The 26791-nt window shown below is 64.8% G+C and overlaps 1 protein-coding gene across 6 annotated transcripts in view; it reads right to left on the bottom strand.

Annotated features, from left to right (window-relative positions):
• Nucleotides 1–843: 843 nt before the first annotated feature.
• Nucleotides 844–26791, bottom strand: part of COL18A1 (collagen type XVIII alpha 1 chain) — an 88112-nt gene continuing 62164 nt past the window's right edge. For 5 of the 6 annotated variants that reach the window (XM_026520494.4, XM_026516982.4, XM_026518352.4 and 2 more), the window contains 37 exons: nucleotides 24817–24946; nucleotides 22766–22836; nucleotides 22343–22453; nucleotides 21982–22008; nucleotides 20787–20849; nucleotides 20594–20680; nucleotides 20185–20238; nucleotides 19887–20045; nucleotides 19051–19113; nucleotides 18248–18274; nucleotides 17076–17207; nucleotides 16465–16527; nucleotides 15285–15311; nucleotides 14482–14517; nucleotides 13791–13862; nucleotides 13452–13487; nucleotides 13067–13156; nucleotides 12846–12875; nucleotides 12738–12764; nucleotides 12419–12481; nucleotides 12098–12172; nucleotides 11260–11286; nucleotides 10986–11039; nucleotides 10650–10724; nucleotides 9562–9630; nucleotides 9015–9057; nucleotides 8460–8522; nucleotides 5600–5643; nucleotides 5257–5379; nucleotides 4583–4736; nucleotides 4425–4498; nucleotides 3863–3994; nucleotides 3422–3454; nucleotides 2284–2520; nucleotides 1854–2051; nucleotides 1426–1541; nucleotides 844–1245 (listed from right to left, as the gene is read on the bottom strand). In XM_026520494.4, the coding sequence (XP_026376279.2) occupies nucleotides 1032–1245; nucleotides 1426–1541; nucleotides 1854–2051; nucleotides 2284–2520; nucleotides 3422–3454; nucleotides 3863–3994; nucleotides 4425–4498; nucleotides 4583–4736; nucleotides 5257–5379; nucleotides 5600–5643; nucleotides 8460–8522; nucleotides 9015–9057; nucleotides 9562–9630; nucleotides 10650–10724; nucleotides 10986–11039; nucleotides 11260–11286; nucleotides 12098–12172; nucleotides 12419–12481; nucleotides 12738–12764; nucleotides 12846–12875; nucleotides 13067–13156; nucleotides 13452–13487; nucleotides 13791–13862; nucleotides 14482–14517; nucleotides 15285–15311; nucleotides 16465–16527; nucleotides 17076–17207; nucleotides 18248–18274; nucleotides 19051–19113; nucleotides 19887–20045; nucleotides 20185–20238; nucleotides 20594–20680; nucleotides 20787–20849; nucleotides 21982–22008; nucleotides 22343–22453; nucleotides 22766–22836; nucleotides 24817–24946 (3099 nt within the window). In that variant the 3' untranslated portion in view covers nucleotides 844–1031. The remainder of the gene's footprint in view (nucleotides 1246–1425; nucleotides 1542–1853; nucleotides 2052–2283; nucleotides 2521–3421; nucleotides 3455–3862; nucleotides 3995–4424; nucleotides 4499–4582; nucleotides 4737–5256; nucleotides 5380–5599; nucleotides 5644–8459; nucleotides 8523–9014; nucleotides 9058–9561; nucleotides 9631–10649; nucleotides 10725–10985; nucleotides 11040–11259; nucleotides 11287–12097; nucleotides 12173–12418; nucleotides 12482–12737; nucleotides 12765–12845; nucleotides 12876–13066; nucleotides 13157–13451; nucleotides 13488–13790; nucleotides 13863–14481; nucleotides 14518–15284; nucleotides 15312–16464; nucleotides 16528–17075; nucleotides 17208–18247; nucleotides 18275–19050; nucleotides 19114–19886; nucleotides 20046–20184; nucleotides 20239–20593; nucleotides 20681–20786; nucleotides 20850–21981; nucleotides 22009–22342; nucleotides 22454–22765; nucleotides 22837–24816; nucleotides 24947–26791) is intronic. The other variant, XM_026517622.4, reaches the window with a different exon arrangement.

Here is a 26791-nt window from a genome sequence, read left to right as displayed (position 1 = left end):
GGACCCTGCCATCTCCCCCAGAGATCGTCAGCTGCACCTCAGAATGTCCCCTGCAGAGCCGCCTCCACGCGGCCTCCTCCATGGGGCCCAGTGAGGCAGACCCCATGGCAGCGGAGTCCCAGCGGGGGCAGGCGTGGCCGTCCTATCTGCATCTGAATTTTTTTTTTTTAAGGTTTTATTTTATTTGAGAGAGAACAAGAGCGAGGTGGGGCTGGGGCAGACGGAGAGGGAGAAGCAGGCTCCCCACCGAGCAGGGGGCCCGACACAACTCAGGACTCGAGCCCCACCTTGGGGGTAGAGATTACTTAAGAAAAACTCCGTGAAGGCCGTGGGGGGGCTGAGCGCCACGCTGGGCGTGATCTCATGGGTCCCTTGGGAAGCCAGTGGGACCCAGAGCTGAAGGTGGGCCCCATGTGCAGGGCTGGGGAGGGAGCCACCAGCCTGTAGTGGTACTGGGATGAGGGCCAGAGCCTGGGGGGCCCCGAGGAGCCTGGGGTCAGCTGTGGGGGGAGGCGCTGATTTTGGAAACTGCCCTGGCCTGGGCGTGGCTGAGTGGTGGCCCATACTGTGCCCATGGCCTGAGCCCCCGGACAGTCCTGGGGGAGGGAGGGCCCATTACCGCTTGTGCAGCCCCTGGGCCAGGTCCAGAGAGGAAGGGAGGCCAGCAGGAAGCCGAGTCAGCACCTGCGGGGGCCACAGAGGGCCCCAGGGGCATGCACCCCCCCCGGGGTAGTGAGTGCCCTTGCCATGGATGGGGTCTACCCCCTGGTCTGACTGGGGCCAAGCGGGAAGGGGGCAGGGCCCTGTGGGGGGGGGGGGGCGCAAGGAGTCCTGGCACCAGGCTTTGTTTTAAACTTTTTAAAAAATACACTCTTTGGCTTCCTTTTATTTCTTGAGGGTTACATTAAATGTGAACCATACAGGAAAGTGTCCCAGCCAGGGGCCCCCCCCAGGGGTGTGGGCAGATGCTCCTGCCTCCTGGCCTCCCCTCTGGCCATCTGTCCGCCTGTCCTTCTGAGCCGGCAGAGCCCCTACTTGGAGAAGGAGGTCATGAAGCTGTTCTCGACGCAGAGCACGATGAAGGCGTTGTGGCAGCTCGCGGCGTTCTGCCCCAGCAGCCTGCCGGCCAGCAGCGACGAAGCCTGACCCGTGGCTGCCGCAGCCTCCGTCCGCCACGTCTCACAGTAGCTGTCGGTCAGCCGGCGCCCGCCGGGGTCTGAGCCGTGCCACACGCTCTTCTGGGGCCTGCAAGACGCAGCGGCCGTCAGCCTCAGACCGGGGCCTGGCCACTCCGGGCAGAGGCCATGTTGGCTGGATGTGGGGCCAGTGCGAGGGCGGGGAGTCGGGCGTCCTTGGTCCCTGGGGCTCCACCTCCCAGACCACACCCCCTGCTGCCTCTGCTCCGACACAGCCCGGGGAGCCTACCAGGCGGGGTGCTGCAGGACGTCTCTGCCGTCGAAAGAGAAGATGCGGGCCCCGGGCTTCAGCTGGCCCTCGGAGCCCGAGAATAAGGCCTCCCAGCTGGGGAACAGCACCTCGTCCTGCGGAGGGAAGTACAGTGGGGCTCATTCCCTCCCCGGAAATGTGCCGCCAGAGGGTGGGCCGGCTCGCTGGGCCCCCTCCCTAGCCCCAGACCCAGTCTGGCCCTGAGGAGCACACGATGGTGGGCGGGAGGTGCGGGGGCCACGAGGCCCCGCATCGACGTTTTCCAGTGCGAGCTCCGAGGCGGCAGCTGCCCGTGAGGGCCTGGCCCCGCGTCGAGAACCTGAAGGCGCTCCTTGTGACACACCGGGACCCCTGGCAGGTGGCTCAGGGGCTGGGGGCCCACCCGACCCAGGAGCGGCTGCACCCACCCTGAGGTTAACGACGGGCACACCCGTGCGGTCGGCGCGGCGCACGACGCTGTAGAGGTCCTGCAGCCGTGAGGACAAGAAGGCGCGGAAGGTCCCGGCCAGCCCCACGGCGCGCGCCTGCTGGAAGCACTGGAAGTCCGCCCCGCGGATGCCTCGCATGCCGCCCGGCTGGGGGCTGTTCAGCGCCACCAGGTGCAGCTGCGGGAGAGCCGCCTCGGGGTCAGCCACCAGCCCCAGCGGGGGGGAGGGGGGGTCTGGAGCAGCCACCATTGGGCCACCACCCCCGCCCAGCTCCTGGGCAAGTCCCAGTCCTCAGGCTCTGCCTGCCATCTCTCCCAGGGGCTCCCGCTTCTCGGAGACCACCGGAGGGCAAGTCCCAGGCCCAGAGAGCCCTCCCCGCAGCCCCGGGAGTCCACAGGGGGTTGCTCACCACCGGCTGGTAGTCCTGGTGGGTGTGGGTGTGGGTGGGCCCGCTAGTGGGGCGAGCCGGCTGGAAGTGCAGGTAGGAGCCGTGGTGTGGGGCTCCGGGGTAGGGCTGGGGGTCCGGCAGACGCGGGGGGTTGGCCAGGATGTCGTCTGCCCGCCAGGGCCGCGCTGTGGAGTGGGTGAGCTCCCGCCGGGGGTACGGGTTGCCCACGGGGGGCTGCAAGGCGGCCACCTCGTTGTCCTGCAGACGGAGAGGCAGGCGGTGGCAGGGGCCACTCCCGCACCAATGGGCTGACTGCTGGCAGCCTATCCAGACGCCCCCTTCATCTGCACCCCCCGCGTGTGCTCCAGCTCCCCAGCCCCAGGCCATCCGCTGACCCTGGGGTGCCCCAGAGGGTTAGGGCGGGAGCCCTGCCAGCCTGATGCCTTCAGGGGTCGCCTGGCCCTGTGCTCGAGCACTACCCCCCAAGCTCAGGACCCCTGACCTTCCAGCCCCTCCTCACTGCCGCACAGACACCCACGCTCTCCGCTCCTTAGGCCTTGCTGCACCGCACCTCAGGGAGGCGACCTGCAGCCCATCCAATTCCCAACAGCACGGAACGCCTTCCGACGTGCCTCGTGCTTTGCGTCTGCCTGTATCCCTGTGCCCTATTCCCAGGTTCCTGCTGTTAATAATCTGGAATAAAATGGAGTGCCTGTTGTCCATCATCTCTGCCACCTGTGCCCGTCCGTGAGCTCCACGGGGCAGGGGCCTCGCGTGTCCCTGCCTGAAACGGTGCCTGCCACATGGGAGCGGCCTGAGATGAATGAATGAATAAACGAATGAATGAGAGAGGGGACCCACTGGGCTCCATGAGCGGACAGACTCGCGGAACCTGGGACACGCCACCTAATGCAGCCTCGGTCCCGGGCGGTTTGAGAAGTCATGACTACGCTCGAGAGAGCCACAGCAGTGGGAAGTCCAGGTGTTTTGCACCCCCCCCCCCGTCCGTCCATCTCTGTGCCAGACACTCTCAGAGGGCGGTGAGCGTGACCTGAAGGAGGCAACCTTGTGGTCTGCGCACCCCCTCCCACACCCCGTGCCCCAGCACCCCGGGCCGTCCTCCGTCCTCTCGGCTGCGGAGCGGAAGATGGCTCCTTACCGTCCCTCGTGGGAGTGGCGTCCGCGCCTCCAGCTGGAAGAAAACGCAGGGGTTACCCCAGCGACCCCTGATACCAGGCACCCTGCCCTCCCCGGTGGGAGCCAGCATGGCAGCGCCGGGCACGCAGCACCTTACATGCATTTACTTTGAAAAGTGGGAGATGGGGTGCCTGGGTGGCTCCGTCAGTGAAGTGTCTGCCTTTGGCTCGTCCTGGGATCGAGCCCCACGTCGGGCCCCCTGCTCAGCAGGAGCCTGCTTCTCCCTCTCCGCCCCCCCCCCCGCCCACTCATGCCCATTCTCTCACTCACCCCGAAGGCGTATGCGGCTTAGGCCCCCCCTGGGTGGCTGGGTGCGGGCCCCCCCATGCGCTCTCCCGAGCCCTACCGCACTGCAAGTGAGCCGGGGAAGCTCTCTGGCCCCTTGCATGTGCCGAGGACTCACCAGGACCTTCCGGAGCCCATTGCGGACGCGGACATACAGCTCCTCCCTCTCTGCCACGAAGATGAGCCAGCCCTCCGGCACCTCCGGCACCTTGTCCAGCATGGTCTGGTACGTGGCCCAGATCCTCACCTGCTGGAAGCCCGACCTAGTGGGTCCCCATCACACACAGGCAGCATCTGGGCTCATGGGGGAGGGACCGTCCTGCAGGCTTGAGTGGGTCCCTTTCTCCATCAGGCCGGTCCCTGAGGACGCTCTGCGGCGCCTGGGGCGGGGGGCACCCGCGGGGAGGGCTGGACGGCAAGTCCCCACGCTCCCTGTAAGCACTGCTGCGGGCCCTTCTTACTGGCTGTCCTCCCTTGCCCTCCCCTGCCCACCTGCGTCCCCCGGCCGCCCCTCGGCCCCCACCTCTGTTTTGGGGACCATGTCTCAAGGCAGTCGTGCACTTGCTGCAAAGCCGGGCCTGGCACCGGCGTTCTCTGACACAGCCCCCACGGTCTCCAAAGGGAAGGGTGGCCGGCCAGGCCAGGGCATCTGACCAGACAGGCGCAGGGGGGACTCTTACCCCTGAGGAGGTGCCCATGGTTCCAGGTGGCCCAGGGGGCCCCGGTGGGCCTGGGGGGCCAGGAACACTGATGGCTATAGGAGAGAAAACAGAGATGGGAACGCATGGCCCTGGCTGGACCGGCGGGAGCCCAGGCCCCCACCCCCTGCTGGACTTACTCTGCCTATAAGGGCCAGGGAAGGAAGGGGGCCCTGGTGGACCAGGGGGTCCAGGGGGCCCAGGAGGTCCCTGACGCCCCTCATGGCCGATGCCAGGGGGTCCCTGAGGTCCAGGTGGGCCGGGCTGGCCCCGGATGCTCTCTCCCTTGGGACCCTGGTGGGGGGGGGCACAACAAAACAGGAAGCGGGAAATCCTGAGGGGCCAGGCTGCATCTGCACCAAGAGGCCTGCAGGGAGCAGCTCAGAGCGCCCCCACCTCCCTCCCCGCCGCCTCCCTCCCCACACCACAGGGCCTGGGAAACCTGGCCCCCCACACCGTGCACTCTTTGTTGGGATGGGATCCCAGAACAGAGGTGCAGCCCCCGAGAGTCCTCCTTCCCCCTCCATCCCCCAGGCAGAAGCTGGGCTGGGCTCCCTGGAGTCTTTTAGGGCAGCTGGTCTCCCCGAGGAAAGAACAGCGCCAGCAGGAGAGCAGGCGTGAAGGGCTGGGTGAGGGCCCTTCGTGTCCCCTTCTCCCCCGGCTGGCTGGAGGCACCCCCAGGCCATGCACCCCCACCCCGAGAGTGGGGGTGAGAACTGGAGGGGAGAGCTCCTGGGCACAGCCTGTAGGCCTTGCATGTGTCCACGGCTGGGCTGCACCTGCCCCAGCCCCGGCCCAGGGATCCCAGACTTACCGGAATCCCAGGGTAGCCTGGTGGGCCGGGGGGGCCAGGCACACTTGAGCCAAAGAATCCGCCACCCCCGGGCTCACCCCGTTCGCCCTTCTGCCCGGTGTCCCCTCGGTCACCCTTCTCCCCCTGTGGACGGAAACGGTGGTCTGAGAGCGCTGCTCCCGCTGCTGGTGCGGTGGGGAGGGCTGACCCCCAGCTCTGGGTGGGCAGGGTGAGGCAGCGAAGCTTCTGGAGCCCAGGTCTGGCAGGCCCGGTGGGACAGGCTCAGCTCCCCACTTTCCTGCACTGCCAGAGCCCCGGAGAAACTGAGGGTGGGGTGGGTGTTGGGGACGTGGGTGTCACCCACCTTCATTTCAGCTCCCAGCTGGAGGAGGTCGAACGGGAACTGCCCTGCAGGAGAGAATCATAGGGGCGGCTCGGTGAGCCCCTGGGCAGCGCCCCCCCCCCCCCCACTTTCTTCTTCCTTCCTCGCCTTCTGGAATTTGTTTCTGGGTGGATTCCTGCTGGCGCAGCCTGGGTGCCGGGAACCCCCGCCTGCCTCTGGGAGCCATGGGTCTGATCCCCCTCTCTAAATGGCACCTTTTTAGAATTTCCTTTTGTTTAGGACAGGTCGTTGGTTTCTGTAAACGGCCCTCCTGACATCAGTAATGGACTAATTGTGGCGGTTTATCTGTACGTCCTTCCAGGTGTTGGACGTTCAGACACGAGATGTCTGTAAAATGGAAGTTTTATTTCTCCCTCTCCACAAATACCCAGCAGGTATCTCCCTCCCCCGCCCCGCTCTGGGTCAGGGAGTCCGAGGGTCAGACCGCAGGGCTCCTTCCGCTCTCAATCCAGCAGGGGGCGCGCCAGGATCACCAGTCCTTCCCAAGCTCGCTGACCCGCACGTGTCCCATTCACTTCTGTACCATGTCTTCTCTTTTCTTCAAGGTAAATCTGCTGTTTGTTTTCTGACTTCTTGAGCTGGGTGCTTAGAAATGTGTGCTGTGTGAGGCTGGGAACAGCCCCGCTGCTGCAGGGAGCCCCTCTGGGGGTCCTGCTGCCCGGGGGCCACGGCGGCCGCAGACAGAAGGTGGCGAGCGCCTCACCGCCTTCCGCAGCCCCCTGGATTCTCTGTATCTGGACCTGCTGTGTGGTCACTTCCCAGGTACGGCTCTGATGCAGACCTCCTGTGCACTTTCTGCCCCGTGTGGGCCCGTGTGGTGCAGACCGGGCCCCAGAGCTCCAGGTGGTCACCTCGTGGTCACCTGCCGGCAGCTCTCCATCCCCCACCTGAGCTGTTCTTTCCTGTGCAGGTCCCATCACTTGCTGAGAGCCCGCCACACCCCCACGATGACTGCGGTTTTCCTTCGGTCCTGCCCATCCCTGCTCTTCACCTCGTGAAGCTGTTGTTAGCTGCACAGAGTTTAGAACTGCTGTATTTTCCTGGTCGGTTTACCCTTTATCATTATGAACAGTTTTTTTTAGAATTTCTGGCAATGTTTCCTGCCTTAGGATAGACTTGTGTGACCTCTCTCTGTGACACACACGCATTTGTACACACGTGCACACAGGGGTACACTCAGGCGCACACAGGCGCACACACGTTTGTACACACACAGGTGCACTCACAGGCACGCACAGGTGCACATACACACACACACACACACTGGCGTGCTTTGCCCTCCCCACTCCTTTCCCAGTAGAGTGACTTCCCTGTCCTTCCACGTTCAGCGTGTGTGTCCTCACGTTTGCGAAACGTCTCTTGTAAGCGGCATATGGTTTTGTTTTCACCCAGCTGACAGTGTTTATCTTGGAATTGGAGTACTCAGCGTACTCACGTTCAGTGCACTGACTGACAGATTTCACGTTAAACCAACTCTTCTCCCGCCCACTTTCTACGTGTCCCATCTGCTGTGCTCCTTCTCTCCTTTCTGGCCTCCTCCTGGGTCCAGGTGTTGCCGTGGCATTCTTCCTGCGTCTTAGCTTTAGTTGCACGCTCCTGCTCCGATCTGGGCTCATCCCTGAGCGGGCAAGGTGCGTCCCGACTTGAAGCCGGACGTGAGTGAGGGCTACCCGCTTCAGAGCGGGCCTGGTGGGGGCTCTTCCCCCCGCGACATGTACCACCAGCATCACCTCCTCTCCCGGAAGGGCCCCCTCCATCCCATCAGGGCTGCTCCTGGGATGGCCTCGTGGCTGCTGCTTCTTTGCTCCGAAGAGCATCTCGCAGGTTAGCAGACACTGTCTTTCCACTTCCCAAAGCCCCTTTTCTGGCGTCTGTCTTCCCGGTAGAGGAGTCCGGTCTCGATCGGTTGTGTGAAGGACTCCTTGAGTCTCTCCACAGTCTTGGAAAATCCTTGGCTGTTAGGCCTTCAAATCCTCTCCTGCTGGTGTGCCCCGCCCCAGCCGTGGCCCGTCCGCCCTGCGCGGACCTCCCCTCGCACCCTTCCCCGACTCATCAGCCTAGCCTCACGGAGACTGCTCGGCCACAGCTCTCCATTCCAGGATGGAACCGTTTCTTCCCACGGGTCCCAGCTCCCCGCGGACGCCCTCACCCCTCCCTTACTGCAGCACTTTGTCACTTGTCTCTGCCTTAGCTGGGTCTCCCGCCAGCCTGGCTTACCCGCCATATGCTCTCCCTCTCGCGTTCCCGTCTGCTCTGGCCATTTTGTTCACCTGCTCAGCCTAAGTCCTAGGTGCTCCAGGGGCTCGAGCAGCCCTTAGGGGAAACGCAGGGTTTCACCCTGACCTGCCCTCGCTCTGGGCTGCAGCCCTCCGCTCTCCGGGCTTCCGCTCTGCTAGCTCCCCGACATTCACACTGCTGTTCTCTTGTATCTCACGTAGCGGTGGAAGAATTCGGTGGAGAAGTCTCACCATCCAAGAGACCTTCCGAGGGCTTGGAGTTCACGCCCCTCCCCGGGAATCTGGCCCGATGAAGGCTCTGGCACAAGCTGTGGGAAGGGAGGGCCCGTCCCGAGACCCCCAACACACCGGGCCAGCCTACCCCTCAGCCCTGCTGCCAGGGACACCTGTCCTTGAAGCCCTGGGCCCAAGAGTTGTGGGGCCACCCAGGTGTCTCAAACACAGTCCCAGCTGCACGGGTCCTGTCCAGGCCCCCTGAGCCTGGGAGGGGCTTCCTTCCTCCAGGAGGGCAGCCAGGTCACCACAGACGCAGCAGTGTCGAGGACCCCCGCCCCCCAGGCCAGGGCCGCCCAGAGCTCCCTCACCTGGTGGTCCTGGAGGGCCCACGTCTCCTTTGTCACCCTTGGGTCCAGAAGGCCCCTGGAGCCCTGGAGGGACAGAGACGCCGGCGCCCGTCATCAAGTGTGCAACAAAGCCCTCCGGCCCGCACGCCGGACCCTGCGGCCTGCTGCGTGCACTGCACCGCACGGGGGAGGGGCATCACAGGAATTTGGGGAACCTCGGAGCCAGAGCTCTTGCCAAGCAGAAGCGCTCGGTGGTCCCGCCCCGGAGGCTGCCCCAGGGACGGCGTCACTCCCGCGAGTGTGCGCGAGCCGACAGAGCGGACAGGGCCAGGGAGCCAGATCTAAATAGTGGATGGCCAGTGCTGGCCGCGTCGAGCTCACTGCTGTCTACAAGCTGCCTGGTAGGCCGCGCCGGGAGGAGCCGGGACGCCCGGCAAGGGGCGGTGACCGATCTGGAGTAGTGTGCACGGGGCGCCAAGAGTTCCTGACGCCCTGGGAGCGGGGGGTTCCCGGGAGCTCTAGCATCCCTTCGAGAGGCCGCCGCCCCGCCCTCCCTGAGGCCCCAGGCGTCCTCACCTGGCAATCCTGGAGGTCCAGGGCGGCCAGACTCCATAAATGCCTGCAAAGAGGGGATGCTCTGAGAGAGGAGCCGGCACCTATGTGGGGCCCCCGGAGCCCAGAGGCCCAGCCCCTCCACACAGATATCCCCCCGGGGGTGCAGGGAGGGGAAGGGAGAGGAAACAGGGCTTTGGGGTCAGGAGCTCTGCTCGTGATGGGATCTGCCCCTCATGGGTCACTTCATGTGGCTAAACCTCATTAAAGAGGGGCGTGTGCCCCTCCAGGACCCCAGGGCTGGACCCTCAGGCTCCCAGACCCAGAGAGCTCTCCCTTCTCCAGCCCTCACTGCCCCAGGGAGGGGCCTGCTTTCTAACAGAATACCTGCCAGGTGGGCCTACCAGGCAGGTGGGCCTGGGTCCCAACCAGCGAACCCCCTGCCGGAAATTGGGCTGGCCCCTCTGGGGGTTGGCCCCTCCTGGGGGTCAGCCCCTCCCTGACGGTGGGCGTCGGGTAGGGCCTGTGAGGAGGAGGGTGGGGAGGGAACTTGGCAAGTGGGGGGACTTACGTTGCTGTCATAGACGGGAGTCCCGGGAGGGCCTGGGGGCCCTGGAGGCCCTGGGGGACCGGGTGGACCCTGCATGGGGAGGACAGCAAGCTCTGTCAGTCACATTCATAGCCAGGCCATGGACGTGACCGGGGCGGCAGGTACGGGCAGGAGCCTTTCTAAGTCTCAGATCAGAAAACTGAACTCGCGGAAAGCACAGAATCAGGAAGCATCCCGTTGACTCGTCCCTGAGGGCAGGGCTGCCCCTTTCGGAACGTCCCTTGGGAGCCGTGGGGAACAGGACTGGACGGGGGCGTGGACGCCGAGCCGGAGTCTGGGTGTTTCCAGGTTACAGGGACAGCCCCGGAGGCCCGTGCCAGCAGAGCTTGCGTGTGAACTTCACTTATTCACCGCAAGGGAGCAAAGCGCCGACCCGGGCAGCGTGCCAAGGGCTTCTTTTGGAAGTGACCTGCGTCCTGGACCCACGCGCAAAAGGAATCCAAGAGCCCGTCTTCCTTCTCTGTGACCCTGACCCAGCGTTCTCTCGCTACCTCAGAACTCCAGGGGATGTGGCCTCTACTTCTTGATCCTTCACAAGGCAGCAGCCACGTTTAGGCCACGGGAGGATGGAGGCCACAGTGATGGCAAAACCAGAAAGGCGGGGATTGCCTGAGTCGCTGGCCTCAGGACCCCTGTGCCCCCGCGTGGGGGCTGGGCCTCCAGGAGCAAAGTCACCGAGTGGGCCAGGCGGCTGGCAGGGCCCCCGGCCGCGGGGTCGCGAGCAGGTCCTGCCTCTGGAGGGCACCTCTCAGGGAGACACGATTAAAAATGCCCAAGCTACCAAATAAAGCCCCGCACGGAGGCCGGCAGATGCGCTGAGTCCCGCCGTGGTGCCGACGGAAGGGTTGCCGCCGTGGGCAGGGAGGGCACGTCGGGAAGTGGCCATGCCCTTCCGACAGAGCCATGCGGCATCTCGGGCCCGGCGGCTTGGGCTGATGTGTGCGTGCGTGCACGGGTGTGGGGTCCTCGTGTCAGCGTGGTCACAATGCAGGGACCCCCCGTGCCCCTGGGTGTCCCAGCCTTGCCATCGCCCCTTGGGGGACACTCACCCTCACACCAAAGCCGACGCTGGCGTGTCCTGGCTCCCCTTTCTCCCCCTTCAATCCGTTCATCCCTGGGCGACCCTGGGGCAGAGCACAGGCGTGGGGGCTGCTGCTGCCGCCGGCTCACACCCAGCCTCGCCCGCTCTCGGTCCCCACCCAGGGTCTCCCCAGGTGCCAGCCCCTCCAGCCCCAGCCGCCCCAGAGCTGGGCATCCCTGGACTTCGTCCTGGAGACAGCTGTCCTCACGCAGGGACGGTCCCGGGGGCAGGGCAACGGGAGGGACTGGCGTCCACTCCCCTCCCCCATGCTGCCCACGCGCGGCATGAGACGCCAGGTCCTTACCGGCCGCCCGGGGAAGCCGATCTCTCCCTTGTGCCCCGGCCGTCCGTAGGGACCCTGCAGAAAGGAGGAGCCATCTTTCAGGTGAGCAGAGACCAGCCCCAGCGGTGGCCTCCCACCCACCACCCGCCTCCCTGTTTGAAAGGTGCAGCCGTGGTGCTCTCGGGCCACCCGCGCCCACTCAGCAGCCGGGCCGTGACAGGCGCCTGCAGCGGCTCGGCGTGTCGTTTCACACTGCACACGAGCGTTCACTGTGGGGAGCTGTGGGCCTACTCACCGGGGGTCCTCGGAAGCCAGGCTCTCCCTGCACAGAAAACCAGAGGCACCGTCAGATGGCCGCAGGTCACGCCCACCAGGCAGCGCCCGAGGGGCTCTGACAATACCAGGAGGGGAGGCCATGGCAGCAGGGAGCACGCTCTGGATTGGGGTTTTTGTTCCAGGGGTGCATGGATGAGGCCCACCGTGGCGCCCCCCCCCCCCGACCTCAGGGCTGGCAGAGTTCTCTGGGCCTGGAGATCCAAAGTCCCACGGCCCACCCCCAAACAACCCAGGGAGCCTTCGGGGCCCCTACAGGACTGTCCCCCACGGCCACCGAATCCGGGTCCAGCTCCTCCCCAGACCCTCCCAGAGCCTGTCTGGGGGTGGGGGACCTGGGGCACAGTCCCCTCGACCCACTCCTGAGCCTCCTAAGGGAGGACGGCTGGGACCCCACCCCAGCGGCAACCCCCAGAGGCTGAGGGCCAGCAGCATCCTCAGGGTGGGGCAGCTTCTGCAGGCAAGGCCTGTGCTGGACCCCACTCCCACCCCCGAGAGCCCCCAGCCCGTCTGCAGGGTGGGCTCAGATGACAGGCAGGGGAGAACCAGGGGCCGGTCGGTGGTGGCTGGGCTGGGCATGCAGAGTTCTGTAGGACCTCGAGGTCCTTCCCAGTGTGACTGTGACCGAGGGACAGATAGGAAAGGGCCAGGGGTCCAGGCTACAGAAGTTTCCGGAACCCTGCTCAGGAGCAGCTCTCACGCTTGGGCAGGAACTGGCCTCTCTCAGGGCCCCCCACAGCCCCTGGAAATGCCCCTCCCCGGCCTGGACAAAGGTGAGCTGTCCCAGGCACCCGACTCACCTTGGCCCCTTTCTGGGCGGGGGCCAGCATGCTGCCATCAGGGCTGAAGACCGGGCCCGGCTCGCCCTTCTCGCCCTGGAACAGCGCAGGGGGCAGGCATGAGGCTGGCTCTGGGGAAGGGGGGTCCTTGACCCCCATGCCCTAGAGCGTGGTGAGTGGGGGCCTCCCCTCCTGGGCTCTGAGGTAGGGGCATCTCTGCGAGGCCTCCATGGGCCACAGTGAGTCAGAATCAGTCCCGTGCTCCTGGCCACGGCTCACGTGTCCACCCCCCAGGGTCATGGAGGGGGTGGTCCCTGGGCAGATGGCGCCCGAGCCTCTCACCTTGGGTCCCGGGAGGCCCCGCTGGCCTTTAGAGCCCAGATCTCCCTTTGGCCCGGCCGGTCCCTGTGGGGAGACAGGCAGGAATGAGGGCCACGTGAGGGGCCCTGTCCCCCCCACGGCTGCCTCCTGGTCCCGACCCGTGTCAGGTGGAGGAGGGCCCGGGACACTTTGCCCTGAGACCCCCACCCCAAGACTCCGCCCTGGTCCCGGGGGGCTTCTGCTCAGGACCCGGGAGGTTCCTCGGCTTTGCGGGCACCCTCCGGCACTGGGCTTGCCAGGGGCTCCCGGCCGGTGCAGGACGGGCTGAGCGGCCACTTACAGGAAAGCCCGCGTACCCCGGCCGGCCCTGCGGGAGAGAGGGGCGGGTCAGTTCAGGGCGGCGCGTAGACGCGGGCTGTGGTTCTCACGGGGGACGGCTCCCACCTACCTCGGGTCCCGGCACGCTTGCCAGCGCTCTCTGTCGGCACCGGAGAAACACAGAACCGAGGAAGGAAGCAAAAGACAACACGTTAAGACGAAAATCCAGCTCCTCGGGCAGGATCCACAAAACCGCGCAAAACTAACTGCGAGAAAGCTGGGCCTGCACCCCCCGGCCAGTGCTGGGGGCAGGGCGGGCAGAGCGCCTGCCCGGCCATGCGGTGTCCTTACATCCTGCTCCGACACGTAGACGACAGGCCCCGGGGGCCCGGGGGGTCCAGGGAGGCCAGGCTGCCCCACTCCGTCCCTCCCTGGGTCGCCCTGGAAGAGAAAGCCGGTGTCCGGAACTCACATTGCTTGCGGGGGCCTCTGGATTGTCAGGGCAGCTCTGGAAGGGACCCCCAAGCCCACCCAGGCCTTGGAAGGGGTTCCTGGAGCCCACAGGGTGTGAGGAGGTGCCCGGGGCTGAGGACGGCAGCCCTGAGAGCCCCCCCATCCCAGCAAGGCAGGTTCCAAGCCAGCACCCCAGACTTGAGAGTCTCCGAGGCCACGCAGGCGGCCCCCGAGGACTGGCCATGCACCTGCCCTGCCTGGGGATCCTGAGCCCCCAACTCACTTTCTCTCCCTGGGTCCCTTTTTCTCCTTTGGGTCCCTGCAGAGATGGAAAGGAAACAGATCACCTTAAACAGAACCTGAGCCCCCTCCCCAGAAACCCCACCCACCAGCACCAGCTCTGAGTGAAGATGTGGAGAGCTCTTCCTTCCTGGGGAAGACGGGGCGAGCCAGGCAGTTGCACCCCCAGCCCATGTCCCATGGAGCCAGGGTCTCTGAGCCCCTCGGGGTACAGAGAACTTGTCAGGAACCCCCAGAGACCACACCAAGGTGCCGGCTTCATCAGAGCCGCTCCTGGGGGGTGGTCCACCCCCGCCCCCCGCAGTCCTAGGGAGACACTCACCTGGGCTCCAGCCGTCCCCTCTCTGCCAGGGAGGCCGGGGAACCCGGGAGGTCCATCGGCCCCGACTTCTCCCTGTACCCAACACACGGAGAGACGAGTGTCAGCCCACTGCCCAGCGAACCCTGGTGTCCGGGGGGCTGGGCAGGCCAGGCTTTCTGGGGGTCACCCGCTCACACCCCTGAGGGCTATTCAGCCCAGTCGCCTCCAGCCTCCCCCTTAGGAGCCCCAAGGGGCAGAGAAGGAGGGGGGCATGTTTGGACAGACCCCTGTGGTTCCCAACATTCACACCCTGGAGCCGGAAGGAAGTCTGTCCTGGGGACTGGGGTAGGGGCGTGTACTGGGGTGGGAACGTCCTGGGGGTGAGTGCCCGGGGGGGTGTCAGGGGCAGGTGTCCTGGGGTGGGGACGTCCTGGGGGGGTCAGTGTCCTGGGGGTGTCCTGGGAGTTGCCCTGGGGGTGGGTGCCCTTGGGACAATCTTGGACTCTAAGGAATGAAGGCTGAGGCCAACAGCACAAGGAAGCACCAGAGGGAGAATGACCCCGGTCTGGCATTGAGGTCACTCACAACCTCATCCTTAGTCGCTGTGGCTCCAGGGGGATGGGCGATGGGGCCGATGGGGCCCCTCCCTGCTCCTGACTGGGGCTGGTAAAGATCCCTGATTTCCTGAACCCGAGAAAAGGCTCTTTCTTACCTTGGCGCCCGGTGGTCCGGTTACTCCAGGATCCCCCTAGAGTGGGAGAAGGGGCCCCATGAGTGCGGAGCGTGGCAGCCCACCCCCACGCGGTGTCCACCCTCCTTCTCCTCCAGGAGGAAGGAAGGGAGGGCTAATGATGCGGGTGGCCCCTCAGGGTCCCGGGACGGCGTGGGGGGGGGGCTATGTGGCGACAGTGGGGCTAGCACGGGCAGCCTACACCGTTCTGGAAGCCACCCCATCCGTCTGCTCCAAGGAGCGGCTGCACCAGATGTCTCCACTCGTAAGAAAGCAGCAAACATGTCTTTCTAAAACGCAACCTTCCCGACGTACAAATCAAAGCAAAACCTTCTAAAACAACATTCATCAAAGGAACTTCCTAAAACACCCTTCGGTGGACCCTGCACGCCCTCGAACCCATGTGTCTGTGGGGGCATGGCGTGCCCAAGGGGGTCTCCTGGGAGCCCCTCCCCCCAGCCACCTCCGGGGAGGGGTGGGCGCTGGTGTCCTCCAGGGACAGGGCTCGGGAGCAGAGAGCAAAGCAGGGAGGTGGGAGGAGTCCCGGGGCGCCACCCCGCTGCCCCAGAGCCTGGGAAGCGTGGCAGGGGGCAGGTTCCTCTGTCTCCCCAGGTCAGATGCATGAAGGCAGGGACCACTCAGCTTTAGAACGGTGCCCCCCAACACGGAAGCTCGGGACGGGCGGTGCGTGATTGTCGTTCCCGCTAGGGTTTTCCGTAGTTCACAAACTGCCCAGTGAACTGCTAACCGTCTAGCGGGGGGTGGGGGGGGGTGCGCTCACTGACCTTGACCCCGGGCGGGCCGGCCGGTCCCTGTGGGGCAGAGAAGGAACAGAGCCTGAGACCCTGCAGGGAGGGCCTTCCTTCCGCAGGCGCCAGCAGCCCCGCGCAGTCGCAGTCGCAGGAGGGGTTGTCTGTCCTCGGCGCCCCCCGGACCCCTCAGGCAGCACACGGCCCGGCCGCAGGGGCAGGCACGCCTGGTGCTCACCGCCGGGTCGGCCGCCATTCGACAGGACTGGAGGGTAAGTGCATTTGAGCAGACCGACTGCCGCCCTCGGTCCTGCTTTGGGCACCGGCGGCCGCAGCTTTGCTGTGACGCCCGAGGGTCTCCATCACCTCCACGGTCATAAAACAGTCCTGCCGACCCTTCTAGGGTCAAGGGGCTTTGGATCTGTTTATCTGGGTCTAGGACCCGAAAAGAGGGATGGGACTCGTGCTCCTGAGACCTCACTGCCACCTCCCACCCGGTTCCTCGCCCTCAGGTCACAGCAAGAATGACCTGTCACAGGTCACAGCCCACGGGATGTCTGGGCAGCTAACTGCTACCGCTAAAGACCAGGATTTCTAGTATGTGAAAGGAAAGACACGAAATGAAACAGCATGTAACTTATCAGGGGATTCGTTTCTGCCCGAGATAAGATTCTCATTAACGTTGCCGGTGGCTCGCCCTCACCAGGTGGACGGACGGGGGCCACAGCAGATGCTGGCTGAAGGGCGTCCCGCGTGTCCAGTGGCGGCGACAGAGGCACTGCCCCCCCAGGACGTGCCCCCCACCTGTCCTCAGGCCTGGGCACTCCTGGGTGTCGGCGGCTCCGGCTAAACCCAGTCCTGACCCGCACAGGCGTTAACAGCAGAACGAAATGGGTTTCACAGGAATGTGCCCGTTTTTACTTTAAAAATTCTACTCAGGTCAAAAGTTTATTATGTCCCCAAATCGGAGCCATAGAGAGACTGGAGGACTGCTACTTTCCAGAAAGACCCGTCTTTAAGGGCTCATCGTGCCCCCCTCCCCCGGTCCACTCGCTGTACCACCAGCAGCACGTCCCCCATGCAGGGTCCACTCCTGTCCTGAAGGCCCCGAGGGTGGACGGTGCCCGGAGTCAGCGGCCTTGCTGGTTCCCACTCAGGGGCTGATCCCAGGGACGCCCCCTCCCTGAGAGCAGAGCAAGCCCCACGAGGGCAGTACCTGTGGCCCGCTGGCTCCTTGAGCCGTCGACCAGAAGGGTCCCCCGGAGCCTTCCATGTCATCCTGCAGAGATCACAGGAGGGCCGCTTAGGCTGGTGTCTCTTATGGGAAGAGACCCCTTCTCGAGCCAGGGATTGGCGTGGACTCAGCCGTAGCTGAGCGGGACGGGCTCCAAGGGCCGAGGTCACCTGGAAGCAGGCATCCTTGGCCCAAGGATAAGAAGCAGGGACCCTGCTGGGCCCGGGCAGCCCTCCTGAGTGTAGGTTATTGTGGCTGGAGCACGTGTTGGGGGCCTGGCTGTCTGACAGTGTCTGGTTTCTGCTTTTGTCCCGGGGAGCGGCCTTCGCCCAGCACGCAGCAGACACGGTCCTGAGCAGTGACCGCTTGAGGAAATGGGCAGCTGCTCCTTCCCACGGCCCACGGTTCCACCAAGTGGCACTGTCCAGGCGCCGACACGGTTGGGAGTCAGGCAGGGCTGTGAGTACCGAGTTCAGTGAGCTTGTGGCTCGGACGGGAGCTCGGACGCGGGCTCCACCGTGGGGCTGGGGAGACCGCCAGTCAGTGTGGGGTGCCCAGAGCTGGCCGGGGAGACGGCAGCAACTGGTACTTACAAACCCCGCGGCAAGTCCTGGTCCTGGTGGCCCGGGGGGTCCGGGGGGCCCTGGTGGTCCAGCTGGTCCGGGGGCTCCTGCCAAGCCGATCTCCCCAGGAGCACCAGCGGGGCCGGGGTCACCCTTGCTTCCCTGCACAGGAGGGGAGAGAGGATGTCCCCACTTCTGGCTAAGCCCTGAGAAGCCACCGCATCCCCCGTGCACCCACTTTCCTCGTATGCTTTTTAACAAATCTGCAAAGCCAGCGAGAGAAACGACGTGGCACAAAGCAAACCCAACAGCCGCTGTTCTGACTCTCGGAGATGCTTGTAGCCACTTTAAAAACAAAACGACGAAGGGGACCAGAAGGACGGACGAGGAGACCTCTGGCTCTCTACCAGAAGCCATTATTCTCCGCGGGCACAGCGACTCTCTCCCGTACCCCCTGCCAATCTGGGCGTGGCTGTACCACCGCGGGTTCTCCCACGTCACGTGAGCGACCCACGGGTGGTACAGCGCGAGGCGGAAGGAGCCGACAGCCCCGAATCACAGCAATGAAAGAGAGCCACATCCCTGACCCGAGTACCTGCCCAGGGCTGTTAGCCAAGCAAGAAATACATTATTCTGCTGAGTCAGGAAAATAAAATAAAAATAAAAACAAAACAATGTTGGGAGACCCCCAGAGCACGCGCTTGAGACGTTCCTTCCAGGTCTGCAAGGTGTGTGCAGAGCACATTGCTGGGGGGGGGGGGAGGAGCTGTGGCGGGCGGGCGAGGGGGGTGGCAAACGGGGGCACAGAGCACGTCTGGGGGTGGGGCCTGAGGGTCCAGGACGCCTCTGACAGCGCCGGGGTCCCACAGGCCAGGTGCCAGCCGGCGTGTGAGCAGGGCAGGGGAGTAGGGATCTGAGCCCGTGGACAGCTGGACTCGGGGCAGGGTCCGTCCTGAGGCCGGATCCACCGCAGTCTGGCCCACTTGACCTGAGGGCTAATTTTAGTGGAAGCTTAAATTTTACTTTCTCGGTTTTAATCTTGCTGCCTTTTCGTCACATTAAAAAAGCCCCTCCAATAACGTTCGATCTTTGAAAAGCTCCTATATAAACGTCTGTGCTCTGGAACCCCGTCTGGGCTGATATTTTGTGTTTATTTTTTCCGGTCTCCCACTCAGCCGACAGCGAGGCTGCCTTGTCCGTACCTTAGGTCCTGGGGCGCCCACCTCACCCTGCAGGGAGGAGAGAAGAGTCACTCTCAAAGCCGACGACGTGCACCCCGCGAGGGAAAAGCGAACAGTTTCACTCGTTTTATCCGGGCCCACGAGGCCACTGCTGGTCTCTGATGCTGATCCGGTCCTGTCGCGGGAGCCTGGTGCCCGCGCGCCGCTCCCGGGAGACGCACGTCTAGAGCTCCGGGCGTGTCCTCCCGGCCCCCCACACCTGTGGGCTGTTGCCGCCCCCACCCCGTTCCAGGCGGGACCGAGTCTGGCAGGGGACTGACCGGCTGCCGACGCCCCCGGGAGGAGAGCCCCTCTACCCCAGCCGTCCCCACGGTGAGGGCCCTGAACACTGTGGGTTCGCGGACAGCGCGCTCTTGTTCAGCCCCGTACAGCCGGGCTCTCCCCGGAAGGATCGCACGGGATGGCCCGCATCTCCAGCCTAGGAACCACAGACCCCGGCTGTAACCAGAATTAAAACTTGAGCTAACTTCCAAATCAAGTGTCAGTATTACTCAAAATCCCTTAGTCCACTCGTCACCGTGAAGAGACACTAGTCACAGAGTCCTGAATTTTCGCATGGTTCTCAGCCAACTCCAGACGCCGCTGCACCCCTCCCCCCCCACGGTCAGACCCTGACGGCTTTGGCGGATGGCGGACGGTGGCCGCACCCTGCAGTAAGGCCACCTCCTCCGTGTGACCGCCTTCATGGCATTTCCTGTGCGCGGCGGTCACCGGGCCGCGCCCCCGCCTGCCCATGGCGCTGCGGCCGGCCCTCCCAGACTTACGGGGCTGCCTTTCTGTCCCGTCTTCCCTGGTCCTCCATCTTTTCCTGGAGGACCTGGCGGACCCTGGGGGACAGAAAAGCAAGTATGGGGCCAGATGGAATTCAGGCGCTGAGAAAAATTTATGGGTTAGCGGACAATTATCTGGGCGTGTGCACTTCTGGAGAATCCAGGCCGCTGGAATGTTCCCTGGACGGGCCGGAGTTGTGGCTCACCAGATACCCTGCCCACGGCTTACGGGGCACAGACGCTCTGCTCAGTTGTAAAGTTTCTTTCCTTTCCTCTACTTTTGAGTTGATCAGAGAGGGGGGATGAGAGGTTGGTCACCCACACAGAGCGGCGTGCCGGCCACGGGAGGACGCCCCGTGTGCTGAGTTACACGTCCAGAGCGTGCTGCCAAGCAAACCATGTAACGCGCACCTGGTTCACGTGGCCCAACTCTAAGAGCGCCGTGTGTGGCCCCACGAGGCCCCCGAGCCCCCCGGTGCCAGGAGCAGGGGGCCGCGGGGTTCTCACGACCCCACGAATGGTGAGTCACAAACTTGGGCTCCTCACGGCCCCTGGGCCTGCAGGAAGGGGCCCGCCCGACCCCAGAAGAATCACTCCTGGCGATGGCCCCTGGGAGCTCAGCTGACCCGCTGGACACCACGGAGGCGAATGGTGTCACATGAGCCCCACAGCGGGTCAGCTGCTCAGGCCCCTCCCCCTGGGGACCAGAGACAGGAGCCGCCTCCCTACGAGGAGCTGGGCAGTACGGGGTGGGGCTTGGTGTTCACCCCCCACTCCAGGCCAAACCCGGATGGGGACAAGGACATCGAGGGGCAGTGAGGAGGCCTTACCGGGGTGCCAGGAAGTCCAGGGGACCCGTCCCGCCCGGGCACACCAGGAAGGCCGGCAGGTCCTGGGACGTCTGAGCTGTTCACCCCAAAGCGTCCTGGCTCTCCGGGCAGGCCTGGGACGCCTGGGGGCCCCGGGGGGCCGGGGAAGCCTCTGGGGCCCTATACACGGAGAGCCATGGATGGTTACAGCACGTCAGGTAGCACCTGCTGAGGGACGGCCCCTCCCCCGCTTGGCCACCACCACCGCCCCCTCGGGAGCCACACGCACACAGAGCCGGCAGGACCCAGGGACACTCACTCGGAGGCTCTCCAGGTCACCGCCGAACCCGGACCCCTCCATGTCAATGAAGGTCTGAGGGGAAGAGCCCACAGCCATGTCACTGGGAGCCCAGGCCTGCCCACCCGGCCCTCCCCTGGCCTGAGGTCAGCGGGTGGGGGCTACCCCCCCATGCTCATCTGCAGCACCGCCCACACGGCCCCCACAGTTGGGAGGTTTCCAGCAAGAAGCCACAAGCAGGCAGGGCGCACGGCCCCCACGCCCTGTGGCCCAGAAGGCAGGGGCCGACCCCCGGGCCCCAACACCCTCTTGGGAAGGCGGGTCTGAGTCTGAAGAAGGAGGCATGAGGAAGCCAAACCAGAGACGGGGGTCCCTCCTCCTGCGGCAGCAGGTGGGCCCCGTGCTGGAAGAAGTCACAGCCGCGACTCACCAGCTTGTCATGTCTGAAGGAGGGTCCTGGTGGCCCTGGAGGCCCTTGGGGTCCTGGGGGTCCTCTTGGCCCGACCCCAGGGTCCCCCTGGGGATATAAGACACCGGTTACATCAGGGTGCGTGGCCCCCGCTGCAGTTGGGTTGGAGAGGGTAATGTGCACAGCCCGCGGCCCACACAGCTTAGACGCTCACCTTCTCGCCCTTGGGGCCCACATCTCCTGGGGTCCCGGGGAAGCCCTGCGGTCCAGGGTCACCCTGGAAGACAAACACCAGCAGCTTGGTCAGGGAGAAGACACCTTTGTTCCGTCGCCACCCACGCGGCTGCAGACATGTGGCCGGGGCTCACAGCCGAGCCCGGGTGGAGCCGCCGGAGGCCGTCAGGTAGGACTGGAGGCAGACGCTGCGCCGACCTGGGACGTGCCTGAGGATCGCCACACCGACGGCCCTACACAGAGCGCCTCGGTGCATCTGCACAGGTGTGCCCCGTGGCCTGCCCGTGACACCAGCGCTCTGCCCTGCTCATGCGTGTGCGTGGCAGGGGCAACGAGGACAGAGGGCCTGCACGTCTGCACCTGGCGGGGGAGGGAGGTGTCCGCGTGCTCGCGTGTCCGCCTGCACCTGGATGAGGCCGCAGGGATCGTCAGACTCGAGATTCTGGCACGTTCAACCAGAGCGAGGGGTCCCTGGACCCCCCACGCCCTGCTCGGTCCGTCCCTGCCGGCTGAGCTCTGGCTTTCCTCAGGCGCCGTCCTGTTCCTGCAGGGGACCGATGTTCCTGCAGGGGACTCCCCCACTGGGCGAACTCAGGGCTGGCTGCCGTCAGCAGGAACCTTTTCCACACGGATGGTGTCTGGGGTTAGGGTGGCTCCCCTCCCGGCCTCCCCTGACCCACGTGCTGGCTGTGTTATTTCCCAAATCTTCACGGGCGACCTGCTTGTGTCACATGCGTCTGGGGAACGTTTGCTCATTTTCAGCTCTCCCAATGACGGTTTACAGATCGGAGCTCCGGTCCGTTGTGATTGCTGGTTGATCGCACGGCCCGCGGCCCCCACGTCTCCGCTCCCTGCCCTGCCCCTGCCCCGACCCATGACCTTGTCGTCTGTCATATGTTTTTTCCTCGAAGAATTTGGAAGCTATACCTTTTACGTCTTCCTTTTCCTTTCTGCCCTGGTAGTTGGCCTGAACTGCTCAGTACGTATGTGTAACTTTGTATTTTTCTATCAATAGTTGGACTTGTATTTTCTCAACAAAAGTTAAGCTGCATTTTCAAAATGGCTTCATTTTGAATCTCTGTGCTGAGTTGCGTTGACGGAGTGTCACAGGGTAAGAAGCCTGAGGGTCTCACACAAACGTGACCGCTAAGGTTCTGGAAGAAGAGCCAACTTACCGGTCTCCCATCCTCGCCGGGATCCCCCTAGAACGTGCGAGAGAACCGTTAGTGACAGAGTGTTGCACCCCGCGTCCCCGCCCCGATCTGAACACGGACCCGGCACCCCGCACGCCAAGCCCCACGGAGGAGCTGGGGGGGAGATGGAGAGCCTCCCTCCTGGCGCGCTGCGGGCCGGCCCTGCCTGTGGCCTCCCTGACCGCCGACCACCCTCCCCCTCCCAGAGTGGGGGGGACACAGCCTCGCAGTGCGCCGTCCCGAGGTCTCCGTCCCGGGACCTGCTGCTCTGCCGCATCAACCCCACCCGCCCCCTCCTGCCCAAGCCCCGCACCCCGGCCCGGCCCAGGCAAGGTGGACGCACCGGCTCGCCGTCCCTTCCGGGGGCCCCATCCTTCCCCGGCGGCCCTGGGGGGCCAGGGGGGCCCTGTGGCCCGGGCACAGGCCGTGCATCGGGGCTCCGCTCTGCAGGACCCTGGAGGAAGAGGCGAGGGCACGGGCTGGGGGGCCGGTGCTGCACCCTCCCGAGTCCCAGGCTGGGCTTCACAGGGGGCATCACAGGGGGCATCACAGGGGCATCACATGCACAGTGGCCATGACACACAGCGGGTGCTGGCGCCAACAGGCCAGCCACAGGCTCCCGGTGCCGCGAGGGGCCGCCAGTGCCCCCTGGGTGTGGGCCCAGAAGGAGCGCAGAGGAAACGGTGCAGCCCCAGGAGTGTACCCAGGTCACCCATGTGTGGACAAGAAGCACTGACCGTCCTGGGGCCAGGGGAGGGGGCCTCACCTCTTCTAGGCGGTCCCCAAAGCTCCGAACGCTCTCTGCGGTGACCGTATCCAAGCCGGGGAGGGTCCGAGCTGGGGGAGGCAGAAGCGGCCGTCATACCCTGGAGCATGGCCCAGGTTGCACTCTGGGCTCGCCACCCGACCCCAGGCTGCCTGCGGTCCCAGCACTCAGCCTGCCTGGAGCCCAGCCGTGTCCCCAGACACACGCACGCACAGGCACACACGTGCACACACGCATGAACACATGCACAGGCACACACATGTGCACAGGCACACACGTGCACGCACACACGTGCACGCACACGCACGCACACACATCATTCCTCTCGCTGAGCCCCTGACGTTTGCCGTGTTTGTCACAACCCTCCCTCAAGAATGCCACACGTCCCCCAGTGCGAGGACCCTTTCTGATGGTCACAGAACATTGCGTCCTGTTTTAACGGTGACTGAACACATAGCTCAGATTCAAGGGTCTCCACTGGCCCAACACTGTCCTCTGTAGCTTCTCCTGGGGGTGGTTGATGGTGGAGGTTCCAGGACCCCAGGAAATGTCCTGCCCGTGGGCCAAGTCTGGCCGAATCAGCCGCTGGCCTGCCTCTGCAGGGCCCGGAGCTGTGGACGTTCCCACAGAGCTTTGGGGCAACAGGACAACACAGACAAGAAACCACAGAGCACAGGCGTCCAAAATACTGGCCGCCGGCCCGCCCTGGTCATCCCAGGACAGGGGTCAGGATGGGCACCTTCCCCTTTGTGACCGACAAGTAATTTGGGGGATTCAGTAAGGCTGCTCCCCAAACCTTCACCCACCGGGGTCAGCACGGCCAAGCCGTTGGAAGACCCGGGGCTCACACGGCAGTGAGGCTCGTTTGCTGAGGGAGGTTGGGAGGAATCTCTCCCGTTGGGGGGCAATGAGCGCTCTGGCAGTGTTGGGGGGTCCACGGGGACCGCATGGGATCTGAGGCCCTTTAGCTAACCAGGGACGGGTGCTCATGCTGTCCAGGGCTGTACCCGCCTCCCTCACTGGCACAGCTCCTCAGGACCCTGTCCCGCATCCAGAAGAAATTGGAGCCATGTCTACACTCCACGGTGTAGGATGCCGGCCACTGCCCTGGACCACAGCCCTTGACCCCACCAGAGCCTCCTGGATGCCCCGGAGCCCAGCAGACTTGCAGTCAGACACCAGGCACCAGGGACCCAGCGGCGCTGTGAGAGCACTCCGGAGGGGTCACTGAGCTACGGAGGAGCTGACTTACGGTAGGGTAGGGAGACGAACAACCGGGCAGTCACACGAGCCCCAGAACTGTAGAGGGAGGCCAGAGAGCTGAGGACGGAGGAGAGGCTCGAGAGAGTCGAAGCATGAGGAGGACGCCGCCTGGCGTGGCCGCTTCAAGATGCCCAGGTGGCCGGGCGGCCCCTAGAACCTACGACTGCTCCCTGGGGAACCTCCAGCCCCTAGCTGCAGGGACCTGAGCTCTGCCAAGAACCTGAATGAGCAGGAAGCGGGTCCTCCGTGGGGGCCTCTAGGAGAGGACGCAGCCCTGGCACCGCACCCTCCCGAGCAGCCACGGTCGTGGCGTTCCGCTCACAGTGACAGATAGCTGACACGCAAAGACGCCACGTCATCCTCTGTGCACCCGCGGCACCGCAGCCCGGCCTCCGGCGGGGCCCCCCCTGCAGCCCCACCCCCACTCCGACCAGCTGACCCCCACAGCCACCAGGGGAAGTCCCCGACCCCAAATGCCAACCCGGGGCAGGCTTAGCTCACGGAGGTCCCAGGCAGAGGCCAATCTGTCCAACGATTTGTGCCCCTTCGAAGCCAGCTCCCGGGTCCTGGCGAGCCCGCAGCACCCTCGGGACGGCCCCACAAACCCCACCAGCAACAGCAACACGAGAGTTGAACCACAAAGACAACGCCAGGCCCCGCAGCGGCTCTGCGCTGACTCTCCTGCAGCCACAGGGGACCAGGCGGGCGCTGCCCCCTCCCCTGCTGGGCATGTGTCCGCGGCGGTTGGGAGCCCCTCGCCACCCACGCACGCCACCGAACAGTTTTACCTCCCAACGAAGACACCGTGGTTTCTTCCTCAATTTCTTCAGTTCTGGAATCTTGCACATCCCTGCCTGCAGCCAAGGGCGGAGAAGTGACCGGGGGAGCCTCGGGGAGGCTGGGTTTGGGGGACGGACCCTGGCAAGGTGAGAGCGGGAGAAACAGCTCCGTTATCTGGCAAACGTGGATGTCCTGCGGACGCGTATCAATAAATCTGTCAGGTTACGTGGTTTGTGAGATAGGATCTTCACAGATTCTCACAGAAAGACGAGAACGAAACACCAGGGGCTTCATCTTAGGGAGACGCTCCAGGGCTCCCCATAGCTGTCTCCTCCTGAACAGCCCGTCAGGACGGGGTTCCCCCAACGCCCCTAGCTGGAGGTCTTCCTGTGTGCCAGGGAGGCATGTGCCCGCTCAGGCCCCGGGACAGCCCCTCGGTGACACTCGAGGGCCCAGCTCCTCCCCGAGGTCAGGGACCCGCCTGGTGAGGGGCCTCAGATGCCTGTGGAGGGCGGGACCTCTGGCATTTCACCGCAAGATGGCACGTGGCCGCGACTTGTCCTCAGCAGGGGCCACGACCGGGCACTTCACGGCCAGGGCCGGGTGACTGACATCCCCCCTTGAGGCGACCAGGCCAGCTCTGCTCTGAAACCCCGTCTTCCTGGTTCCCCCAGGCCCACCGGAGCCTCCAGGATGTGGGAACCCGCACACAGATGTTCAAATACGTAGTCAGGACGCTTCCTGCCACTGCCAGACCCCCGTTAGGCACGAGCTCTCTGGGACACTGTGCGGGTCAAGGCCCTCGGTGACGGTCATTCCCGTGAGGCCAGGCTGAGGGCCTGTCTGAGGGCAAGCAGGGGCTGGAGCTGGACACCACGCCTCCCCCTGCAGCCACGGCCCCACTGATGCAGTGGAAGGTGTCCTGGGACCCCCGAGCCCCCAGCTGGCCACCGACATCCCAGAGCCTCTGAGAAGGATGGCACGGAGGGCCAGGCCTGGCCGTGGAGAGCAGGCGAGCAGCACTCGGAGGCCACGTGTGCCCTGGGCTGGCCTGCCTATCCCCCAGTCCTCGGCGCTCCAGGAAGCTACCACCAGCGGGTCGGCGGCCGGACTTCCCAAACAGGAGCCTGGCTCCCAGGAGCTGGGTTCCTGCTCGAGCCCTGCAGGGCATGGGGCGGAGGATGAAAGCGTGTGACCGGTTCTGGGTCCTCGACTCCTCTCACCCACTAAGAGAGGCCACAAAGCCATGGCACTTCACGCCGCGGCCCTGGCAGAGCTCGGACCCCCCATTTCCATGGGGGCTCTGCATTCTCAATGCTCTGGTTTGCACCAGGGAGCCCTGGGGAGACGGGAGCTCGGTGGGTGAAGCGGCAAGTGACTAAATCCAAGCTGCATCTGTGAGGAACCCACAGGCTGTCTGACGCGGGCAGGGGCCGTCACGGGCACCACACACGGATGCCGCGTCCAGGGGACCTGCCGGGCGCCCTTCCCGTGCTGCTCCGACCAGTGCAAGGCCAAGGGGTCCCCAGAGCCCCCTGTGTGGGTGGAGCTCAGCACCCTGACTGTCCTGGGCCCTCGGTGCGCAAGCCCTGGGACGGGGCAACGGGAGGCGGGCTGATGGTAAGGGCAGAGGCAACATGTTTGTGCAAATGGAAAAAAAGGCCACCTTTTCCCTACTGCACGATATTCAGGTGGTGGAAGCTGGGTGAGCTCTGACTCGGCCTCCGGAACTTTCCTCCCCGTAACGCCCGCCTACGTTCCCGTCTCATCTGAGCTATGAACCCACTAGCACTTTGTGGTCCCTACAAGTTAACGCAGAGGCGTAAACAGAACATTGAGGTCACCCCACAGACCCAAGGAGGGTTTAGAATCAGAAACTGAATTTTAAATCCCTCGTGACAGAGATAAGAAGGCATATCTCCTGGAGGGGCCATCTGAGTCCCAGCGTTCCCGTGTCCATCTGGGAGTGTGTCCTCAGGTCCC

This window comes from Ursus arctos, unplaced genomic scaffold (genome assembly GCF_023065955.2).
Source record: "Ursus arctos isolate Adak ecotype North America unplaced genomic scaffold, UrsArc2.0 scaffold_4, whole genome shotgun sequence".
NCBI lineage: Eukaryota > Metazoa > Chordata > Mammalia > Carnivora > Ursidae > Ursus > Ursus arctos.
The sequence above is the reverse complement of the archived record's forward strand: the minus strand, read 5'-3'. Positions and strand labels throughout refer to the sequence as shown.